Source organism: Coregonus lavaretus (assembly GCF_964263955.1).
Source record: "Coregonus lavaretus genome assembly, chromosome: 27".
Taxonomy (NCBI): domain Eukaryota; kingdom Metazoa; phylum Chordata; class Actinopteri; order Salmoniformes; family Salmonidae; genus Coregonus; species Coregonus lavaretus.
Window position 1 is genome coordinate 31,621,268 of NC_140014.1, and position 21,859 is coordinate 31,643,126.

At 42.7% G+C, this 21,859-nt stretch overlaps 1 protein-coding gene across 1 annotated transcript in view; it reads right to left on the reverse strand.

The window, feature by feature from the left end:
* Positions 1-1,963: 1,963 nt before the first annotated feature.
* The window catches only part of LOC311102687 (zinc finger MYM-type protein 4-like), a 28,977-nt gene continuing 9,081 nt past the window's right edge, over positions 1,964-21,859 (reverse strand). Inside the window, exons 7-27 of the mRNA XM_084144058.1 lie at positions 19,896-20,214; positions 19,512-19,689; positions 19,153-19,365; positions 18,691-18,838; positions 17,765-17,880; positions 17,147-17,497; positions 16,736-16,886; positions 10,828-10,988; positions 10,374-10,536; positions 10,116-10,232; positions 9,815-9,997; positions 9,412-9,557; positions 9,069-9,195; positions 8,611-8,796; positions 7,811-7,905; positions 7,277-7,433; positions 6,903-7,057; positions 3,365-3,479; positions 2,990-3,232; positions 2,679-2,802; positions 1,964-2,484 (exon numbers count right to left, since the gene is read on the reverse strand). Coding sequence (XP_084000184.1) covers positions 2,253-2,484; positions 2,679-2,802; positions 2,990-3,232; positions 3,365-3,479; positions 6,903-7,057; positions 7,277-7,433; positions 7,811-7,905; positions 8,611-8,796; positions 9,069-9,195; positions 9,412-9,557; positions 9,815-9,997; positions 10,116-10,232; positions 10,374-10,536; positions 10,828-10,988; positions 16,736-16,886; positions 17,147-17,497; positions 17,765-17,880; positions 18,691-18,838; positions 19,153-19,365; positions 19,512-19,689; positions 19,896-20,214 — 3,680 coding nt within the window. The 3' untranslated portion in view covers positions 1,964-2,252. The remainder of the gene's footprint in view (positions 2,485-2,678; positions 2,803-2,989; positions 3,233-3,364; positions 3,480-6,902; positions 7,058-7,276; positions 7,434-7,810; positions 7,906-8,610; positions 8,797-9,068; positions 9,196-9,411; positions 9,558-9,814; positions 9,998-10,115; positions 10,233-10,373; positions 10,537-10,827; positions 10,989-16,735; positions 16,887-17,146; positions 17,498-17,764; positions 17,881-18,690; positions 18,839-19,152; positions 19,366-19,511; positions 19,690-19,895; positions 20,215-21,859) is intronic.

Below are 21,859 nucleotides of genomic sequence, written 5' to 3' on the forward strand. Positions count from 1 at the left end.
AGCGCTGGGGGATGTAACCGTCCTCATTGTAGCCATCCCCGTCCACACTCTTCTGCAGGCAGCAGGGGCACTGCCCGAAGCAACCCGGTCGACTAAGAGGCTTCCCCATAGTGTTCTATCCACCACCAGCAGAAATTACTGTCAGTAAATGTTCCAAAAAGAGTAGTCCAAAAAGAGATGGTAATTGAAATATACTAGATATACAAGAGGTGCAGGGAGACAACTTAAAAATTAGTATGATGCATGTCAGCGCATTCCTTTTCATCATGCAATAGTCAGTTGCAAATATGATAAATATTCAGCTTACCATCTGTAAAGTCTATTAAAACCGCCTCTCTCTCCTCTCAATAATACCAATAGAGGAGCTTGGAGAAATTATTTTTAGTCATACAGAGGCATATTAAAGAACAATTTCGCTCGCTTCCTCTGACAGAACTGCAGCCAACAACACATAAACAGATTTGCAAGGTGTTGAATAGAGTTGCAGCTTCAAAAAATAACACACGACTTCAACATGATTGCTGGGTAACTCACTGTTCTCTCTGTGCTGGTCCATTCAGAACCCCCAAAGTATTTCCCTTTGTCTATCTCCGCATCGCCTTCTCCTCATACTAGTCTCTGCTGTCATCAACTTCCATCGTCCCCATCAATAAATTAGTCAAAAACTTGTCATTTCCATGGTATCTGATTAATCCACACCTTTGCTTGCGCTCCAGAATACAGCCTTTCTGAAATGAAGAAATTAAAGGTTTAAGAAACCATGTTAATCATCCTCGTCTGCTCAGAGACACTGATTATTTGACAAATGGTCTCTTATTTGAACACCAACGCACACTGCCCCCCTCCTCTCTCTCACCCGCTCTCCATCTCTCGCCCTCACACAATTGCAGATTCCCCTCCCCCATGTTTGTAAGGCTGCTTCAGGGCTTTTGTTAAGAGGTTTCTGTTAAAGACTAACTTTCTCTATTTTTTTCTTTCTCTCTGTCCCCTTTTCTCTCGATTTAGGTTTGACCTCTGTGGGCTTTGATTTCCTCCCCAGACATGAATCAGCAGGGGAAATCAGACGTTTCTAAAGAGGTGGTGAAAAGAAGGACAGTCACAGCTTCGCCATCTCCATTTTACACAGGTGATGCATGTGACATTGACAGAATGATATCCTTGAAATTACATCATTCAAAACGAATCAGAAACAGGTATAGCAAACAAAACATGTTCTGTTATATAACCACTTTCAATGTGTTTGGCTTGGCTGAGGGATACAGGAGAATAAAGCCTGCAGTTTATTTTACCTGCCTCCATCTCTCTCTCCCACACAAACTCTTCTTAGCTCAACACACTCAATCCCCAAGTACCACTTCTCTCAGTCCAGTGCCCTCTTCCCTCCCACTCATGCCCTTTCGCACATGCTATGAGAATGTGGTTTATCTCTTCTAAATGATTTGTCCAACAACACATCATGTGCTGTACAATAACCAAACTCCGCACTGCTAAAGCACGAGCACCACAGATACATCACCCCACCTTTGAACCATCAATTATTAAATCATGCAGTCAAGCAGATGAGAACGACTCAACTCCACGCAGATTTGCATACAGGTAATTTACCATAACATTATTCAGAAATCTAAATGATGACTTTCACAGTGAAGGAACGTTTCCATTTGGTTTATGAGTTGTATTCTCAGTCAGGTTCTTTTCATCCCTTCAGACAACAGAGCAGACAGAAACGTCCTTTGCATAATCATGTTTCTTATTCAAGTCCACAACAGAGGGATCCATACAAAAAACAAAACAAACAACAAAACGATGTACAATATCATGCGATCACCTTGGTTTAGTTAGTAGTTTGGATGATCAAGACTATGGAATTAGTTGTGTGGGTTCTCAGAATAAGGCAGATTGGTAGAAAGTAACAATTACATTTTCAGCTATATTAAACTAGAAAAACAAACAGAAACGAATGTAACATGAACAGTATTTTAATGTTTTGTTAGACATAATTCCATTAATCATCTAAAACTAGAATCTAGAAACAAAGACATAATGAAAAACTAAATGAAGTGTCAGACAGTATCTTATCGTATAGGGTCTTTACATGATTGTGCATGTTTGCGGCTTGTCCATGGTTGTGCCCAAATGGCACCCTATCCCCTATATAGTGCACTACTTTTGAGTCCTATGGGCCCTGTTCAAAAGTAGTGCACTGCACTATATGGGGAATAGGGCGCCATTCCATGAGTAGGTTATTTCCACTACAAACGGTCATTGTCATCATCTGTGGAAGCTGCTGAGGCTTCAGTATAGTGATTATGCAGCGGAAGCTCATCCAGGTGGACCTCCCGGACTGCCAGGATGCGTGTGAGCATGCTTTCCAGCGCAGGGCCTTCTAGTTGCTGGCCAGAATACCACAGCAGGCTGTTGGAGTGACAGGAGAGCTCTGGCTGCAAGTAGAACAGGCCTGGTCTATTCTTCACCCACTCTGAGCTGCAGGTGGAGACAAAGGAAGAGGATTATAGAATTATCAACAGGCAGCCATTACAGAAATATTCTCCATTTCTCTTTTTCAGACTGCAAAACATTGAGGCATTAAAACATTGTCAATATCTCAAACAAGTCATATAGCTACAGTAAACTTAAGGGTGAAATATAACAGAAATAAAGATGTACTATGTAATCACCATTTGGAGAGGTAGAACTCATAGAGTCTGACAGGGCAGCGTAGTGGGTTCTCCGTGTTCTCAGGCATCTCCATGTCACCATCCTCTTCATCCAGACTTTTCTTGGCAGACAAAGCTAGAAGCTCTGGATATGCGCACAAAAGAGAAAACATCAACACACAACCTAGCACATTATGGAACTTGTGGATGATGTTATTGCTAGTGATATGGAAATGCCTTTCTTAATTGCCCCTAATGGGATAAAGAAAGTTGAATAGAATAAAATAGAATGTGATAGCCTTGAACACCATTGAGGTCGGAACTCAACTCACCGGGGGTGTCTGACACATCCTGACCAGGCCTAAACCTCAGGAAGGCGTTCTTGCCGTTCTTGGTGACCCTGGTACAGTGGGTGAAATTGGTGAAGGACAGGCGTCTGTGTTGGCCCAGGGTCTTGAACTGGAACAGCTTGGTGCCGAAGAAGAGCAAGGTGTTGAGCAGCACGATTGGGGAGTAGGCTCCCAGCTGTTTACAGTCCCACAGGTACTCCTCCTCCACACGGGAATGCAGGTAGCCTAGAGAGAAACCGTGGCAGGAGGGACAGAGGTATGTGTCATCATTGTGTATGTGTTTCAAATGGTCCAACGATATTAAAGGGATAGGACAGGGGTAGAAGAGGAGAAGAAGACGACTAGAAATATTCTTACCGCTGGGCAGCAGGGTAGGTCTCCAGTAATGTAGCATCATAGTCATCTCCATGCTGAACTTGTGGTAGAGCACATCAGTGAAGATATTCTCTATCCTTCCATTCTCAAATAGATACTGTAGAGACAAATGAGAGATGGTGAGGGAGAGAGGCATTAGGTACTGTATATCATATTTGGCAGAGGGGCAAATACAATTGATATTGCTGCCCCTGGGGCAGTAGTTACTATAGCAAAAGTGCGAGGCTCAACTCCTCCACTGTTTTGGTGCTCTAGCTACCACGCTGTGAACAACCCGTGCACATGCGCAGATACTATGTGTGACTGTGTGAGAGCGAAGTGTTGCATCTCAGTCATCTCAATATCCTAGCCTATTCATTGATGATAGGTCCTGCTTTACTGAAGTTGCGAGACATTGCAAGCCAAGAAATTGCGATACACAGCATTCCATTGCGAGATACAGCTTTTGATTGCTGATATATAGGCCCAGTGCACGGTTCTGACTGTCTGTCTGGTGGTCAACCTGCCTATACTGTACACCTCCCCTCTCTCTCAATCCCTTGATAGATCGTTATGAAAGATGCAAGTGTTAGTGTTGTCGGTATGTATGGCAACTAATCAGTCTCCTCCATTCCAAAAATATTGAATCTTGACACTGAGAAATGGGAGTCGACGTGCAAGGAGTAGAGAAATGAATTATTTAGGAGTAGACTCTCCACCACCACGTCAACTTCATTAACAGTTGGGAAAATGGCAGAGAAAGGCAAGCGACAGCAGCCAAGACCTGTATGGCAATACTTTGAGAAGTTAAATGAGAAGGAAATGCAAACGTTGCGAGGTGGAATTGAGCCCCAGCAGGGGTAGTACAGGTTAGGGGTCTGCGCGTGGCTGATCGCTTCATCCCGCTCCCGCCTGCACTCGTAGCTTTTCTGTCCCAAATCCCACCCGCTACAGCAAGAGCTGGTTTGAACTTAACCGCAGTCCCACAATGTTATTTTAGGGGTACGTGACGCAGCTCACCTGCCAGCCATGGTCCCAGCCAATTTTGCGCCCTATAGGCAATACGCACAAAAATAACCTAAGAGATCGATTATATTAAACTATCATATTACTGGGCTATATCAACCAATAATATTATGCTAGTTTGAAGAGAGCTGAGTTAGAGACTTGCACTTTCTCTTGAGCTATTATTTTGTTTTGCCTACCTTTTAGGAGTGGGACGATTTTGGGTGGGTGATCAATATTTATTTCTAGGCAATGAAGTAAACTATAGCCTAATCATATTTAGGAAGTACATTTCCTTGGAAAGATAACTGCCAATGATTGGCCATCCATGCATAGGCCTCCTACTCTATTTCAATGAGACCACACATACAGTGCATTCGGAAAGTATTCAGACCCCTTCCCTTTTTCAACATTTTGTTACGTTACAGCCTTAATCTAAAATGGATTAAATAAACACTTCCTCATCAATCTACACACAATACCCCATAATAACAAAGCAGAAATAGGTCTTTAGAAATGTTTGCAAATTTATAAGAAAACAAAAACAGAAATACCTTATTTACATAAGTATTCAGACCCTTTGCTGTGAGACTCGAAATTGAGCTCAGGTGCATCCTGTTTCCATTGATCATCCTTGAGATGTTTCTACAACTTGATTGGAGTCCACCTGTGGTAAATTCAATTGATTGGACATGATTTGGAAAGGCACACACCGGTCTATATAAGGTCCCACAGTTGACAGTGCATGTCAGAGCAGAAACCAAGCCATGAAGTCAAAGGAATTGTCCGTAGAGCCACGAGACAGGATTGTGTCGAGGCACATATCTGCAGCATTGAAGGTCCCCAAGAGCACAGTGGCCTCCATCATTCTTAAATGGAAGTAGTTTGTAACCACCAAGACTCTACCTAGAGCTGGCCGCCCGGCCAAACTGAGCAATCAGGGGAGAAGGGCCTTGGTCAGGGAGGTGACCAAGAGCCCGATGGTACTGACAGAGTTCCTTCCAGAAGGACAACCATCTCTGCTGCACTCCACCAATCAGGCCTTTATGGTAGAGTGGCCAGATGGAAGCCACTCCTCAGTAAAAGGCACATGACAGCCCGCTTGGAGTTTGCCAAAAGGCACCTAAAGGACTCTGACCATGAGAAACAACATTCTCTGGTCTGATGAAACCAAGATTGAACTCTTTGGCTTGAATGCCAAGCGTCACGTCTGGAGGAAACCTGGCACCATCCCTACGGTGAAGCATGATTGTGGCAGCATCATGCTGTGGGGATGTTTTTCAGTGGCAGGGACTGGGAGACTAGTCAGGATCGAGGGAAAGATGAACAGAGCAAAGTACAGAGAGATCCTTGATGAAAACCTGCTCCAGAGTGCTCAGGACCTCAGACTGGGGCGAAGGTTCACCTTCCAACAGGACACGACCCTAAGCACACAGCCAAGACAACGCAGGAGTGGCTTCGGGACAATGTCCTTGAGTGGCCCCAGTCAGAGCCCGGACTTGGACTTGATCGAACATCTCTGGAGACCTGAAAATAGCTGTGCAGCGACGCTCCCCATCCAACCTGACAGAGCTTGAGAGGATCTGCAGAGAACAATGGGAGAAACTCCCCAAATACAGGTGTGCCAAGCTTGTAGCGTCATACCCAAGAAGACTTGAGGCTGTAATCGCTGCCAAATTTGCTTCAACAAAGTACTGAGTAAACGGTCTGAGTACTTACGTAAATGTGATAATTCCGTTTTTAATATTTATTACATTAGCAAAATTTTCTAAAAACCAGTTTTTGCTTTGTCATTATGGGGTACTGTGTGTAGAATGATGATGGGAAAAATACAATTTAATCCATTTTATAATAAGGCTGTAACGTAACAAAATGTGGGAAAAGTCAAGGGGTCTCAATACTTTCCGAATGCACTGTATACTAGGCACACTTGATCTCACACGCCCAACTAGAAGAGGAGAGGAAGGCTACTGAAGTTGAAGCAGCGAATTCTGAGAGTGTGAATAATGTGACAAAGATTTGTTTTTAATACAACAGGTAGACTGACACATACAGAGCAGAAAGAGGTCTGTTTCTAAATAATCTGCAGGACAAAAAAAATCATTAATCCCAGTCGTCTGTCTGAACAACCACGCTGCAATGATCTCTGTCGGGACCCGCAGAGTACAGGTGCAATGCTTAACCATCTCAAAGGGACTCACCGTGAAACAAAAAAACATTGCTGGCAGCAGCACAGCTGCATTGTGAATTCACATGGAATTTTATGAATTTTTCTTATCGTTTTAACACAAAACCAAAAAGAAAAATTAATGTTTAAATATTAAGAAAAACTTCAATTTGTCACATCCCACATTTGCAAACAGTATTAGCTGACATCACATCACTATAACCAGTATGGCCACTGACAGACAGAAAAGCTGGTACCGTAGTGGATAACATAGTATGGAATAAGGTATAAGGATTAACTGGGAGTACCTTGGATAACAAAGCATTGAATACAAATTAAATACTAGGGAGTAACATGGAGGCTCAATACCTGCTGAATGCCCAGACAGAGGTAGAAGATGCTGTCAGCAGGGTAGGCCTGACCGTTGGGGCGACGGACCTCACTGATGAAATGACAGAGGCCGTAACTAAGCTCAAAGGAGTTACACTGCAACACGTTCTCCTTCACAACCACGGAGTTAGCTGCTGTAAGGGTGAAACATGGACACAGAACACCAGATTAGGGAACCATGGATTTAGCTGCCATATGGAGAAAGATGGGACACAGAACACCACAAGGTACATGTTTTAAGATCATATGGGCTGGGCATCTGAAATGTTGCAAGACACTTTAATTAACAAATCAATCAATTTACATGATAAGCAAAGACCTAAAATTGGTCTGTGCAGTTAGATTTGACTCACAGGCGTCTTTGGAAAATTCACAGTCAATCTGCTTGTTCCTCTGCAGGACCCAATTCTTCCAGGCTTTCACCCCATACTTGTGATGGAGTTTTGATCTGGCAGGAGGGAGTGAAACAGTGTGCTCCACCATGTCAATAGTCCCACTTCGCTTACAACTCTGCAATATAGACAACCGCCGACAGAAAGGGAAAGGAGAAAAAATTTGGATCAATTAACATAGTAGAAGAAACCACTTTTACTGTATAATATCTTTGACATTATTATCTAATAACACAACCCTATTGCAGTCAATAGTAATAATGGCGCTGATGTGATAGAGGTCATTCTACCTAACTAACTAGTTATGTTACCATTATATTACTATACGACTACTTTTTTACTAGTGTTATATTACCATCACCTAGCCCATGTGACCAGTAGACTAAGGGTGCATCCCAAATGGCACCCTATTCCCTTTATAGTGCACTACTTTTACGGTCAAAACATAAAGGGAATAGGGTACCATTTGGGACACAGCCTATAGCATTGACATACCCGTTTACTGGGAGGGAAGCCGTCTCTGGGTCTCTTGCGTCTTCTGATCTTTACAGTCAGTCTCTGCCCCTCCACTGCATCAGGATCAAACGACTCTGAAACAGCATGGAATCCACAGTGAAGTGATGATGCCCGAGATGCCGGTGTTTGGGGGATATATTGGAACGGGTATTGTTAGGCCCAAAATGAAGTCGAGGGCCGGCAAACCATGAAAATATATCCTCCAAACACCGGCTTCAAGGGCACTTTCACTTTTATACAACGGGTTACCAACATATTGAAATATTTGACATATTTACATTAAAAACTTTATTTAGATTAATTTATTCATACCATTTCATAAACTGGGTTGTTCGAGCCCTGAATGCTGATTGGCTTACAGCCGTGGTATATCAGACCGTACACCACAGGTATGACAAAATATGTATTTTTACTGCTCTAATTACATTGGTAACCAGTTTATAATAGCAATAAGGCACCTCGGGGGTTTGTGGTATATGGCCAACATACCGCGGCTAAGGGCTGTGTCCAGGCACTCCGCGTTGCGTCATGCATAAGAACAGCCCTTAGCCGTGGTATATTGGCCATATACCACACCCCCTCTGGCCTTATTGCTTAATTATACAGATGATACAAATGTGATCTGTGGGAATTTGCAAGTTCATCATTGCAAATAACAATTTGTTCTTAACGGACTTAACTGTATAAATAAAGTCTGAATAAATATTTTTCACAAAATAAAACCTGGGAACATGGGAGAGCTCATAAATGTATGTTGATGCTCTCAGAACCTTTCTCACCAGGGGGGTAGTCAGCTTCCAGGTCCAACATGCTGGGGGAGGAGGGGGCTGTGCTGGGGTGGTCGGTAGGCCTCTCGGCCCCTCTCTGGGGGTTGGATGCGGAGGTGGACTCGTCCTCTCCACCCCAGCTGTGGGGGGTGGACACAGCCTCCGACTCCAGGTCTCCACTGTATGCGCTGCCTTGATCTGTGGATAAACACCACAGACAGACAACATGTTATCTAACCGTTCAGTAAGAGCCTCCACCAAAGAGTGATTTTCGTTTAACAGGTTGCTTTTCAAACACTGTGCCTATCTATTAATACAGGTTAGTCTCATTATGGAGGTAAAATCTATTTTGCAAGAGAGACCTGTTCAAGATTGCAGCAGTCGGCTGGTGTGCCAAGCAACAATAAAGATAGTAACGTTCTCATACATGATACACAGCCACAGCTCAGAGTATAAACTATTCTCTTCACCTCCATGGGAGACAGGTTTGTCTTTCCTGTCCTCCTGCTCGGCCATGGTCCGACATGGAACATCGTCTTTCCTGTCCTCGAGCTCTGAACGGCTTAACGAGGGGGGTATTACCATGGGCACTGGCACCTGGACAGAGAGCACAGGGAACAGAATAATATGTCTTAACCAGCTAAGTTAACAGACCATTAAAAGGGTGTTTGTGGGGGGCATGTGAGTTAAGGACATCAGGGATGGGTACTTCCCGGTAATTCTCGTTGAAAAATGGAAAATAAAGTATCTACTCTGAGGTATATAAAGAGACAGTGGATGTGGGCATGAGGAGAGGACGCAGAGCAGACGTACAGGCACAGGAATACCCATGGGCACAGGAGTGTACTGGCTGTACAGGTTCATGGGCACTGGAATGAAGACTGGCACAGGAACAGGCATCACAACCAACCGCACTTTCTCCCCGTTCTCTGTGTACGTAAACCCAGTCTCTGCGAACCCTAAACAACAATAACATCAACAACGAGAGAGAGGATGATGATCAGAGGTCATTACTAACACTTTAAACAAACTGGACATATTATGCACATGTAGTGCAAGGTCTGATTTACAAATAATGTGCACATATTATAACTTTATGGATGGGGCATCTTAAAAAGTAGCTGGTTCGTTGTAAATAATAAAACTATATACATGTTTTTTTAAAGTAGCAAATTACAAGAATTGCAGGGTGTTGTTTTGGATGGTGTTTTTGTACCCATTGATTTCTCTGTGGTCTGCGTCTGAATCTGGCAGCTGGTCTGCTGGTCCAGCATGAGCGGTTTACAGATGATGGCCTTGTTCTTCATGATCCTCCGGCGGGCTAAGATCCTCATGGCATCCGTCTGGGTGCTCGCATCGCCCAGGCTCTTGCCATGAGAGTTAGACGTAGGAAGAGCTCCTGCAAGCAAAACAAAAAAACAGTCTTAACTACAAAGCTTATATTACTAGACCTCTTCTTCACAATGTCTTAACCGTGTTCAGTGTTAGCCAGTGTTCTAGATGAGTGTGCTAGCTACCTGTGAGGGCAGTGGCAGCCGTAGCATGGGGCTGGCCAGCAGGAGAGGTGGCCAACGATACAACATCAGCAATGACAGGAGCCGGCTTGGAGAAGGGGAATGGAGTTTGGGATGGACCTACAGTTGGAGAAAGAAGGGAAAAGATGAGAGACAGTAGTATGCCTAAATCCGTCATTTAAACGGATATGTAGCAATACGTCAGACAACCAGATAGTAGATTTCAAAAGGAATTGAATTGAGTATCTAATTTAGTAGTACCCTGTGTAGCAGTGGTGCCGTTGCTAGTCCAAGGGTGCTGCTGGAAGGTCTGATAGCAGTACTGAATGACACACTCCAGGGCACAGAAGTGCTTCACAGCCCCAAAACACTTCAGTTGCTCTTTCATTTTCCCTTGACGTCTGCAGCACTCACACTTAGCCATCTGGGGAGGGAAGGACAACAAACAGGTCAGCAATTCAAAGGGCTTCAACCATTTGTGGACTACATAGACAGCTCCCAGTTATCAAACCAGGAAGTGGTTGTAAGGTAATCAATCTAGAGAGTGAGAGACCAGGGGCCAAATTCATAAAGCGTCTCAGAGTAGGAGCGCTAATCTAGGATCAGGTCCCTGCTGTCCATGTTAAAATGATCCTAAATCAGCACTCCTACTCTGAGATGCTTGCTACATACAGCCCCAGAGGTCAACATGCATACAGATGATTTTAGCTCTGACCTCATAGAAAAGAATAGTGTAATTTGACATGCACGCCTCCCTGCAGAACTCCTGCATCTTGCCACCAAAGTGGTTGTGGATCATCTTGGGGCTGATGTCTGCACAGTAGGCACACATCCGCCATGGCCCCTTCATGTCATGCTTGAAGAGCAGCTTACAGCCTGTTACAGAGACACACACAGACGACACAGATAAATATGATGAGGTTTGTTGGTGTACGAGATAAAAGAGAGAAAATGACAGGGGTTAAAGAAAGAAAAAATCCCATGACTGAAACTTAAGTCGATGTCAGATCCATTGTCTGGGGCCAAGTTAACCTCCCTTTCATGTAAGAAAGCCATGATAATCATGCTTTTAGGGAAAGAGGATCATTTTGTACATGCATTAAACTGCGAGTTTGACCAATTCCAGTCCCCTTGCTTAGGGGGTGTGGGGTCCTCCCCGGGATAATTTTGATATACAAAATGAATGAAAATAAAATGATGCTGACACCATCTAAAATATAATTTCCACCTCCAGAAATGAACCCAAAAACATATTGATAAAATGTATTTTAACATATTTGACCATGCATATAGCCTATGCATGGTCTATATCAGGGGTGTCAAACTCATTTTAGCTCAGGGGCCACATGGAGGAAAATCTATTCCCAAGTGGGCCGGACCGGAAAAATCATGGTATATATAACTTAAAAACAACAACTTCAGATAGTTTTCTTTGTTTTAATACGATCAACATACAACATAAAGCTGGAGCCTGAGGACAGTGTCCAAAATAGTACAAGCACAACATCACTATTAATCATAAAACACGTCAAGTTTATTTGAAAATTCTAAAGAAAAAGAACACACAAACACACAATGCCTCAGTGATTAACAGAACTGTTTCACAGATCACAGAACTATATCAGGGTGTCATTTCTCAGGCAGAAATGTAGATAAAAATAATGAAATCCTGTTCCCCAAACAAGTGCAAGAACCACAGAGTCAAGAATAGGTTAAATATACAAATAAAATAAAAACAATTAAAAACAATAGCACATCAACATAAAAACATATAAACATAAAGCTGGAGCCTGAGGACAGTGTCCAAAAGCACAACATCACTATTAATCATAAAACACCTCAAGTTATTTGAAAGTTCTGAGGACAAAGAACACACAAACACACAATGCCTCAGTGATTCACAGAAGTATATCACAGATCACAGAACTATATCAGGGTGTCATTTCTCAGGCAGAAATGTAGATAAAAATAATGAAATCCTGTTCCCCAAACAAGTGCAAGAACCACAGAGTCAAGAATAGGTTAAATATACAAATAAAATAAAAACAATTAAAAACAATAGCACATCAACATAAAAACATATAAACATAAAGCTGGAGCCTGAGGACAGTGTCCAAAAGCACAACATCACTATTAATCATAAAACACCTCAAGTTATTTGAAAGTTCTGAGGACAAAGAACACACAAACACACAATGCCTCAGTGATTCACAGAAGTATATCACAGATCACAGAACTATATCAGGGTGTCATTTCTCAGGCAGAAATGTAGATAAAAATAATGAAATCCTGTTCCCCAAACAAGTGCAAGAACCACAGAGTCAAGAATAGGTTAAATATACAAATAAAATAAAATCAATTAAAAACAATAGCACATCAACATAAAAACATATAAACATAAATCTGAAAGCGTTGCTCAAACTCCCGTAACAGTCCAGTTATTTTATCTTTGAACCGCTTCATGTCTGCCACATGTTGGGTCGCGCACACATTTTTCAGACAGGGGAAGTGAGCTGCATCACCACCGGCAAGTTGCGTCTCCCACAATGACAGCTTCAACTTGAAAGAACGTATGCTGTCATAATACTGCGTGACAACTTTGTTGCGCCCTTGCAGCTGTTTGTTCAAGTTATTCAGGTGCTCTGTAACATCCACCATAAATGCAAGGTCCGGCATCCATTCTGCGGAATGAAATTCTAACACTGGTTTGCCCTTTTCTTCCATGAACTGTTCAATTTCTTCTCGTAAATCAAAGAAACGCCTCAGCACAGCACCTCGGCTTAACCATCTTACCTCAGTGTGGTATGGCAGGCCATAGATGTGGTCTTTCTCTCTGAGAAGGCTGTCAAACTGACGGTGATTCAGGCTTCTGGATCGGATGAAATTAACAGTTTGGATGACCACCTTCATGACGTTATCCATCTTTAATGACTTGCAACACAAAGCCTCCTGGTGCAAAATACAGTGAAAAGTCAAAAAATCACGTCCTCCATTTGCAGATTGCACTTTCTCTCTGAACTTTGTCACAACGCCTGCTTTTTTCCCGATCATTGAGGGCGCACCATCTGTAGCCAGGCTGACAGCGCGGGACCAGTCCACTCCGACCCTGTCCAGCGCGCCGACGAGTGCGGTAAAAATATCAGCTGCTGTCGTATCTGTCATCGGCACCAACTCCACGAACTCCTCGGTGACGGTCAATGTGTCATCAACTCCACGGATGAAAAAATGGCCAGTAATGTCTGTGCTTTCATCAATTGTAACCGAAAACGCAATAAATGACTTTACTTTTTGCTTCAACTGGCTGTCCAAATCCACTGAAAGATCGGAAATCCTGTCTGCAACTGTGTTTCTTGTCAGGCTGATATTTGCAAAGCCTGCCGCTTTTCAGGGCACACAATCTCCGCTGCCTTCATCATGCATGTTTTTACAAATTCACCCTCACTAAATGGTTTTGAAGCCACTGCGATTTCATTAGCAATGAGGTAGCTAGCTTTCACTGCAGCGTCACTGATGTCTCGGCTGTGAGTAAACACAGACTGCTGTTTCTTCAGACCCGCCAACAGTTCATTCACCTTCTCTCATCTCCGCTGTCCTTGAAAGTTGTCATATTTGTCGGCATGAAGACTCACATAGTGGCGACGAAGGTTATATTCTTTCAGCAGTGCAACATGCTCTGAACACACCAAACATACAGCTTTCCCATTCAATTCCGTGATTAAATAGGATGACAATTTTTCTTGGAACACTCTGCACTCTGCGTCCACTTTTCTCTTTTTTGACAGAGACATATTGGGGCAATGAGGGTGCCAAAGCACATAATGTTAAAAGTAGAAGCCGTAATAAATATCGCGGGCAAAACAAAGTAGCTCATTGGCTGCACGTGCTTGACCTACTTGCTCTGCCCCGGTATAAACAGTTTGCTTGCTTAACACAATTGCTATTGCGCCATCCAGTGGACGCAATTGGAACAGCAGTTTATTTAATTGAAAAATTGCAGCGCATTTTTATACTTAAAAAAAAAAAATATATATATATATATATATTTTTTTTAGATCATCTCGCGGGCCGGATTAAACCCGTTTGCGGGCCTGATCCGGCCCGCGGGCCGTACGTTTGACACCCCTGGTCTATATTATCAGATGTGCTATTAGCAATGTGCATTATCCCCTGTAGCTCAACTGATGCAGCATAGTGGCTATAAAATGAACATAGGCTGAAACAGTGGCTTTGTCTATCTGCATTTAGCCCATTGGACACAACATCCTAGTTGTTGCTGGTTCTTCTTCTTCTTCTTCTTCTTCTTCTTCTTCTTCTTCTTCTTCTTCTTCTTCTTATTATTATTATTTTTTAAATAATAAATATATATAAATATTTACTCATTATTATTCACTTTATTCAAATTATTCAAATTATTACAAAGTATGTCATTTCCCTTTTAAGACGAAATTGTCCCCTTTCAGCTGTTGTGTAGTGATGGTAATTCCCAGTCTTTTCTGTGAGCCGGATCACTTGGCTACGTTCACCTAAAATAACTGTTTATTTGGCTCCCAGACGGCTCTTCCTTCAGTAATGAGAAGAAAAAAATATGTATGCACTCACTAACTGTAAGTCGCTCTGGATAAGAGCGTCTGTTAAATGACTAAAATGTATGTAAATGAAATTGACCTAAAACAAAGATTATGGATATACTGACAAGATACATGTACTGTATCTCCGTCCCCTAACAATGGGAGTCATTGTCCACAAAGCGGCACTGCTGGCTGTCTAGCTCCCGCCTACCCTTTCTTTGGATTTATGGATACATCTCATTTTTGTTGCTTTTTTGAATATTCGATGACGGTTGTTGACGTCAACTGCCTGTATTCAACGAAGAGAGATGCTATGCTACTAGCCTCACACCATGAATATGCATACCCATCGAGACAACTCCTAGTGTTTTTTCTCAAAGTTGCCGGGATGTCACGTGTCCTACTTTATCAGTACACTCGTAACAACTTAAGCATTACGAAACTTCTATTTGATCAAATAAACCTCACGTTGCAAATAAGCCATTCATTTATTCGTTGACCAAATTCGACACTCATTGAACTCCATACAAAAACTCCTTGCATGGTGGGCGAAACAACGCCACCTGCTGGAGAGAGACATATACTTTTTTTTACACCTTTGTTTAACTAGGCAAGTCAGTTAAGAACAAATCTTATTTACAATGATGGCCTACGAAAAGGCAAAAGCCTGCGGGGACGGGGGCTGGCATAAAATATATATATATATATATATATATATATATATATATATATATATATATATATATATATATATATATATTCCTCTTCTTCTCTGCCTAAAACCATGAACAAATTGTAAGTATCTAATTTAAAGCCTAAAACGTTGCCTACCATTGTCAGATAGTGAAATGTGAGTTAAAATACATTTTTACTTGACCAAATTATTAGATGGCCTGAACAAAAAATTAAGACAACATTTTACGTGGACCAGAATGAGGCTCTCTCCTCACTATATTGTTCCTGCACTGAGGAACTACCATCTTTAGAGAATGTTTTTATAATTTATCTGCAGATAATTGATGTCTGCAACTCAAAAAGCTATAGTAACTAACAGTATGAAAATCAGGGAGCCAAATCGACAGCTTTCACGATTCGGTTCCAGAAGTTCACCAAAAAGAACCATTCAAAAAAAGCTGCTTGTTGCTAAAGACCCATCACTATTGTTGTGCAGCTGCTTGAAACCCAGTTGTAAAACTGCATTTGTAAAACGATGCCACTCGCGCAATTGAAGGAGTAAATAAATAAAGACCGAACTCTTTTAACAAAGAACAAAACTGCTTTCAAAATACATTTGACAAAACTGCTTTCAAAAGTGTTTTCCCGCGATTGCATTAAGAATTGCTGTGCACTGACTGCTTGTCAGAATACGTTTCCCTCCCCTACAACATCACATGGCAAAAATAGTGGCACTAGAAAGTTGCATTCTAACCTGAGTGATAAAGTGAGCAGCTACAGCAGGCTACACACCACTGTCTGACGGTGGTGGGCATTATAGACCATTTCATTCCCTTCATCTGAACATCGGAGCATTAGCAACAATCATGCATGTCAATTCTGTGCACACAGCTTAACATAGAGTGCATTTAGAAAGTATTCAGACCCCTTTACTTTTTCCCCATTTTGCTACTTTACAGCCTTATTCTAAAATTCATTAAATTGTTTTTTCCCCTCACACAATACCCCATAATGACAAAGCAAAAAAGGTTTTTAGAAATTTTTGCAAATGTATTAAAAATAAATCAATTTTAATAAATCAATTTTAGAATAAGGCTGTAATGTAACAAAATGTGGAAAAAGTCAAGGGGTCTGAACACTTACCGAATGCACTCTATGTGTATATAATAAAACATTTTAGTATACATTTATTGTCTGTATTAGGCTGTGTCATGTCCAAACTAGTACCGCCCCCCCACTGATTAAAAAAATGACTGCTCCAGAATCCATATGATGGAAATCTGTCAGTGAACTTTAACCCCTGAAGAGGGAAAAGGACTAGGTGAAAGAGGGAAAATAACTAGGTGAAAGAGCGTGAGAGGAAGGGGATTCGGTACTCACTCTCGCTGCAGAAGGGCCGGTCGATTAAGTCATATTTTATGACTTCTTTGACCAACTTCTCCAGTTTGCAGTATTCACACCTCACTATGACATTACTCTGTTTCTTAAACTCAAAACAGCAAGGTTTGGAACAGAACTGCATGGTGCGACCCTGAAAGAACACAACACAACAGCAGATAAAGACAGATAAAACTACAACCCCCATCACAAGAGCATTAGACAAAAACGACCACCCCCATCACAAGAGCATTAGACAAAAACTACAACCCCCATCACAAGAGCATTAGACAAAAACTACAACCCCCATCACAAGAGCATTAGACAAAACTTAAATCCCCATCACAAAACTACAATCCCCATGACACCTCAGATAAGTACAACGAGGTTCAGGAACGAGATTGAGGTACCTACATTGTACTCGTAGAGCTCAGGTTTCCAGCGGAACTGCTGAGGGCACTGATGGCAGGAGAGTTTCACATGCCCCTTGGGGGTGGAGGTAGAGGAGGAGGAGTGGGGGGGGGCCATGGACGGCCCTGGTTGACGCTGCCCTGCACCGTAGGCCCTAGCCAAGCCTGGAGCGGCTCCATAGGGTAGAGGTGGAGCAGAGGTCTGGGTTGGGGCGTATAGGTGGCCAGTGGTGGGGACCCAGGACGGTGGATAAGGATGGAAGTAGCCCTGGGGTGGTGCTGGAGGGGGAGGACCAGTGGATGAGGAGCCGTTCATCTGGCCCTTCTGGGGTGGAAGCTGGCTGCCTTCGGCCTCCTACCAGATTACATCGAAGGAGAGCACATTAAAAGAGCCATATCATGTATTCTGTAAAATCCATTATATAAAAGGCTAACTGGTATCTTAATTTTATGTATGGTTCTGCATAATTATGTAAAATATACCTAAACGCATGCTAGAAAATACATTAAATTCCTCTCAAATCGACCTAACAGAGACAGAACAGTCTATAATATACACACACAGAAAGCACAGATCATATGTAATATACAATCTGTTTCAATCCATTTAACCAATGAGCACCCGGAAGGTCTTGACGCAGGTGTAGGAGCAGAAGTTGCGGATGCTGCCGTCCACCATGGCCAGGTGGTACTGAGAGACAGCCTTCACTTTGCAGTAGGTACATGGGAATGCCGTTCCTGTGTGTGACAACAAGGGGACGTTATTATAGAATGGCAATTTTCCACACACTAGTCAGCAAGGTCACAGATGGGCTGAGCCTACCGCAAGCCATATTTAAAACAGTTCAGTAATAAACTGTAGATATCTATAAAAAATTGGATACAAATTAATAATAAAACGTTCTCTGTACAATCATGTATACTGAACAAAAATGTAAATGCAACAATTTAAACGATTTTGCGGAGTTACAGAAATCCTTCATTAGGCCCTAATCTATGGATTTCACGACTGGGCAGGGGCACAGCCATGGGAGCCAGTCCGACCCACTGGGGAGCCAGGTCCAGCCAATCAGAATTAGTTTTTCCCGAAAATTTTCCCGAAATACTCCTCCGCACCAGATCCCACAGGTGAAGAAGGTCCTGGGCTGGTGTGGTTACAAGTGGTCTGCGGTTGTGAGGCCGGTTGGACGTACTGCCAAATTCTCTAAAACTACGTTGGAGGCGGCTTATGGTAGAGAAATGACTTTTTAATATTTTTTAATACCACTGCAAATATAATTTAATACCAATTTCATGGCAAAATATTAGTTGAAAAGCTTCATTATTTGCTGGCTTGTGGGGGAAAACTGCTGACCGAGCCTAGTCCAGAAGCCATTGCAGGGTTTTTCCACTCTGACTAATAATTATTTGACTGAATGGAAATGCAGATGCATCCCAGAAAAGATTCTAGCAGTCAAAAACAGATTTCAGACAACATAAGGCCTAAAATATTGATAAATAAAATACATTTGCAGACTTCCGCTTATACCATGGTAAAGTCAATGCTACCTGACAGTTCGTTCTGAGGCCAGCTTTTATTGACACAGATGGAGTTGCAGAAGAGCTCCACCTTGCCCTCTGAGTCGGTGCTCTCCAACATGTCAGACATGAGTCTCAGGTCACGGCAGCGTCCGCACGGCATCACCTTGGTGGTCGTCTGTCATACAGGAACAATGGGAAAGAGTGGATAAAACTAGGGAGAGATTTGATAATGGCAGAGGTGAGACGGGGACTCAGTGAGACAAATGTGTGTAATATCAATCATTTATTCATAGAGAAACATTGAGAGGAACCAGCCTCAGAGGGGCGGCCCGTCCTCCTCTGACTATCTGATAGAACAGGGGTTCCCAAACTTTTTAACTCGGGGCCCAGCATTGGGAAACATATCCCCAAGGCCAGACAGTTTTCAAAAGTGGAGTACGGTTTCTATGGAGGACCGTCTGTGTGTACTACTTGACTGTACGTGCTTACCTGTTTATAAGTGCTAATACACGTAGGACTGCAGAACTTTATGGTGACGCCCTCTACTCGGAGTCTCCGGCAGTTCCTGTCAGCACTGGCGCAGTACTCGCCACAGCTCTCACAAACATTTATGACCAGGTTGTGGGAGGAGCGGAAGCGCATGAAACACTCATCACTGCACAGTTTGTGCAAGGAGCCCTGGTGAGTCACCTCGTGCTGAATCTGAGAGAGAGAGGTGGGTGGGGGGGATCCTCAAATCAGGCAAAATGATCAAGTAAAATAAAACATTTCCTCATGTAACCTCACCTGAGATTGAGTTAAAACTGGAAGTGAACTAGTCGAACCAGTGGTTGTCTCATGTCCCTTACCGTGTCGCTCTTCTTGCACATACTGCATCTCGGGGCGGCGGGCTCTTGGACAGAAGGCATGGAGAGAGGCCCTGGTTTCCTCCTGCGGTTGAACACGGAGAGGCAGAACTGGCTACAGAAATCCTTCAGGTTATTGTCTGTAATCACACTGATCACATCCTTGGGGTCCTCGATCTCCCTGAAGATATTAAGAGTTATAAAATGAGTTATAGACAGAGATAAATAGTTATAAACAGCAATAGAGTTAAGAGAATTTTACAGTAATGGGGAAGACCAAAAAATGAAAAAGTTATTTGGAGCACCACCACAGTTCAGCTGGAACTTGGATGACAGTAGAATGAGTGTAAGTTGGGGTTGAGTTGAGTCAGTGGCTGAGTGACTCACTTGAGGCACTGGTAGCAGGTTCTCAGTTTGATGACAGGCAGGGTGAACCCAGTGAGGCAGACAGTGGAGCAGAAGAGCTGGGTGGATCCTTTACGTTGGAAGGCAGTCTGACCTCGCAGCAGGATCTTAGAGCAGCCTGAGCAGGACACACGCACTGCGTTGGCTGAGTTGGAACTGCTGGGGGCCTGGGGTTGGGGCTGGGCAGGGGGTGGCTGGGGCACTGGAGCCAGGCTCCTGAGGGTCATCGTTGGCCCCTGTGGAACTAGACTTCTTCCTGGTCCAAATATGGAGGTGGTGTTCTGGGAGGCTGCCGTTGAGCCTGAAGGAGATGGCAAAATCAAGCACGTATTTTTTTTATTGTGAATATATATGTAAGAGCTTTTAAAAACAACATGATACAAGTACTGTATCTCCACATCAAATTGAGGAATGTAAATGCCTGCTCCTTGGAACCATCTGTAAATATTGGTAAAAAACGATAAAAGCTTCTACCATAACCAGAGACTGAGCGCATAAGATTCACCACCTTCTTACACTTTGTTTCAACATTTATTACATTATCTTTCCATGTATCTCTCTCATTGAACAACAGACCCAAATACTTGAACGTAGAAACCCCTAACCATAGGCTGTCCATACAAAAACTGTTTATCAGCAACTTTCTTCTTTGAGAAGAACATACAGCAAGACTTCGCCACTGATCATTTAAATCCCCAGTCAATCAACCATCTTTCAACAGCCAGCTGAACAAAAATTTGAAACACCATTGCAACAACTTCAAAGATTTTACTAATTACAGTTCATATAAGAAAATCCAGTCAATTGAAATAAATTCACTAGGACCTAATCTATGGATTTCACATCACTGGGAATACATACATACATACATACACACACACACACATACACACATACATACATACATACATACATATACACACAGTTGAAGGCGGAAGTTTACATACACTTAGGTTGGAGTCATTAAAACTCGTTTTTCAACCACTCCACAAATTTCTTGTTAACAAACTATAGTTTTGGCAAGTCGGTTAGGACATCTACTTTGTGCATGACACAAGTCATTTCTCCAACAATTGTTTACATACAGATTATTTCACTTATAATTCACTGTATCACAATTCCAGTTGGTCAGAAGTTTACATACACTAAGTTGACTGTGCCTTTAAACAGTTTGGAAAATTCCAGAAAATGATGTCATGGCTTTAGAAGCTTCTGATAGGCTAATTGACATCATTTGAGTCAATTGGAGGTGTACCTGTGGATGTATTTCAAGGCCTACCTTCAAACCCAGTGCCTCTTTGCTTGACATCATGGTAAAATCAAAAGAAATCAGCCAAGACCTCAGAAAAAAAATGGTAGACCTCCACAAGTCTGGTTCATCCTTGGGAGCAATTTCCAAATGCCTGAAGGTACCACGTTCATCTGTACAAACAATAGTACGCAAGTATAAACACCATGGGACCACGCAGCCGTCATACCGCTCAGGAAGGAGACGCGTTCTGTCTCCTAGAGATGAACGTACTTTGGTGCGAAAAGTGCAAATCAATCCCAGAACAACAGCAAAGGACCTTGTGAAGATGCTGGAGGAAACAGGTACAAAAGTATCTATATCCACAGTAAAACAAGTCCTATATCGACATAACCTGAAAGGCCGCTTAGCAAGGAAGAAGCCACTGCTCCAAAACCGCCATAAAAAAGCCAGACTACGGTTTAACTGCACATGGGGACAAAGATCTGGATTTTCAGGAGTCAAAGTCCTACATAATACTCTGTTGGCCCTATTTCTTTCCTCGAATAGCCGCAGAGCACTCGTCAGTCCACCAAGGAACCACCTTTCTTTCCTTACCCACTTCACTCACTGGTATATGTAAGTTCGCTGCACTCAAAATCAGAGAAGTGACAGAGGCAGCACATACATCAACAGGCCTCTCTAAAGACAACTCTCC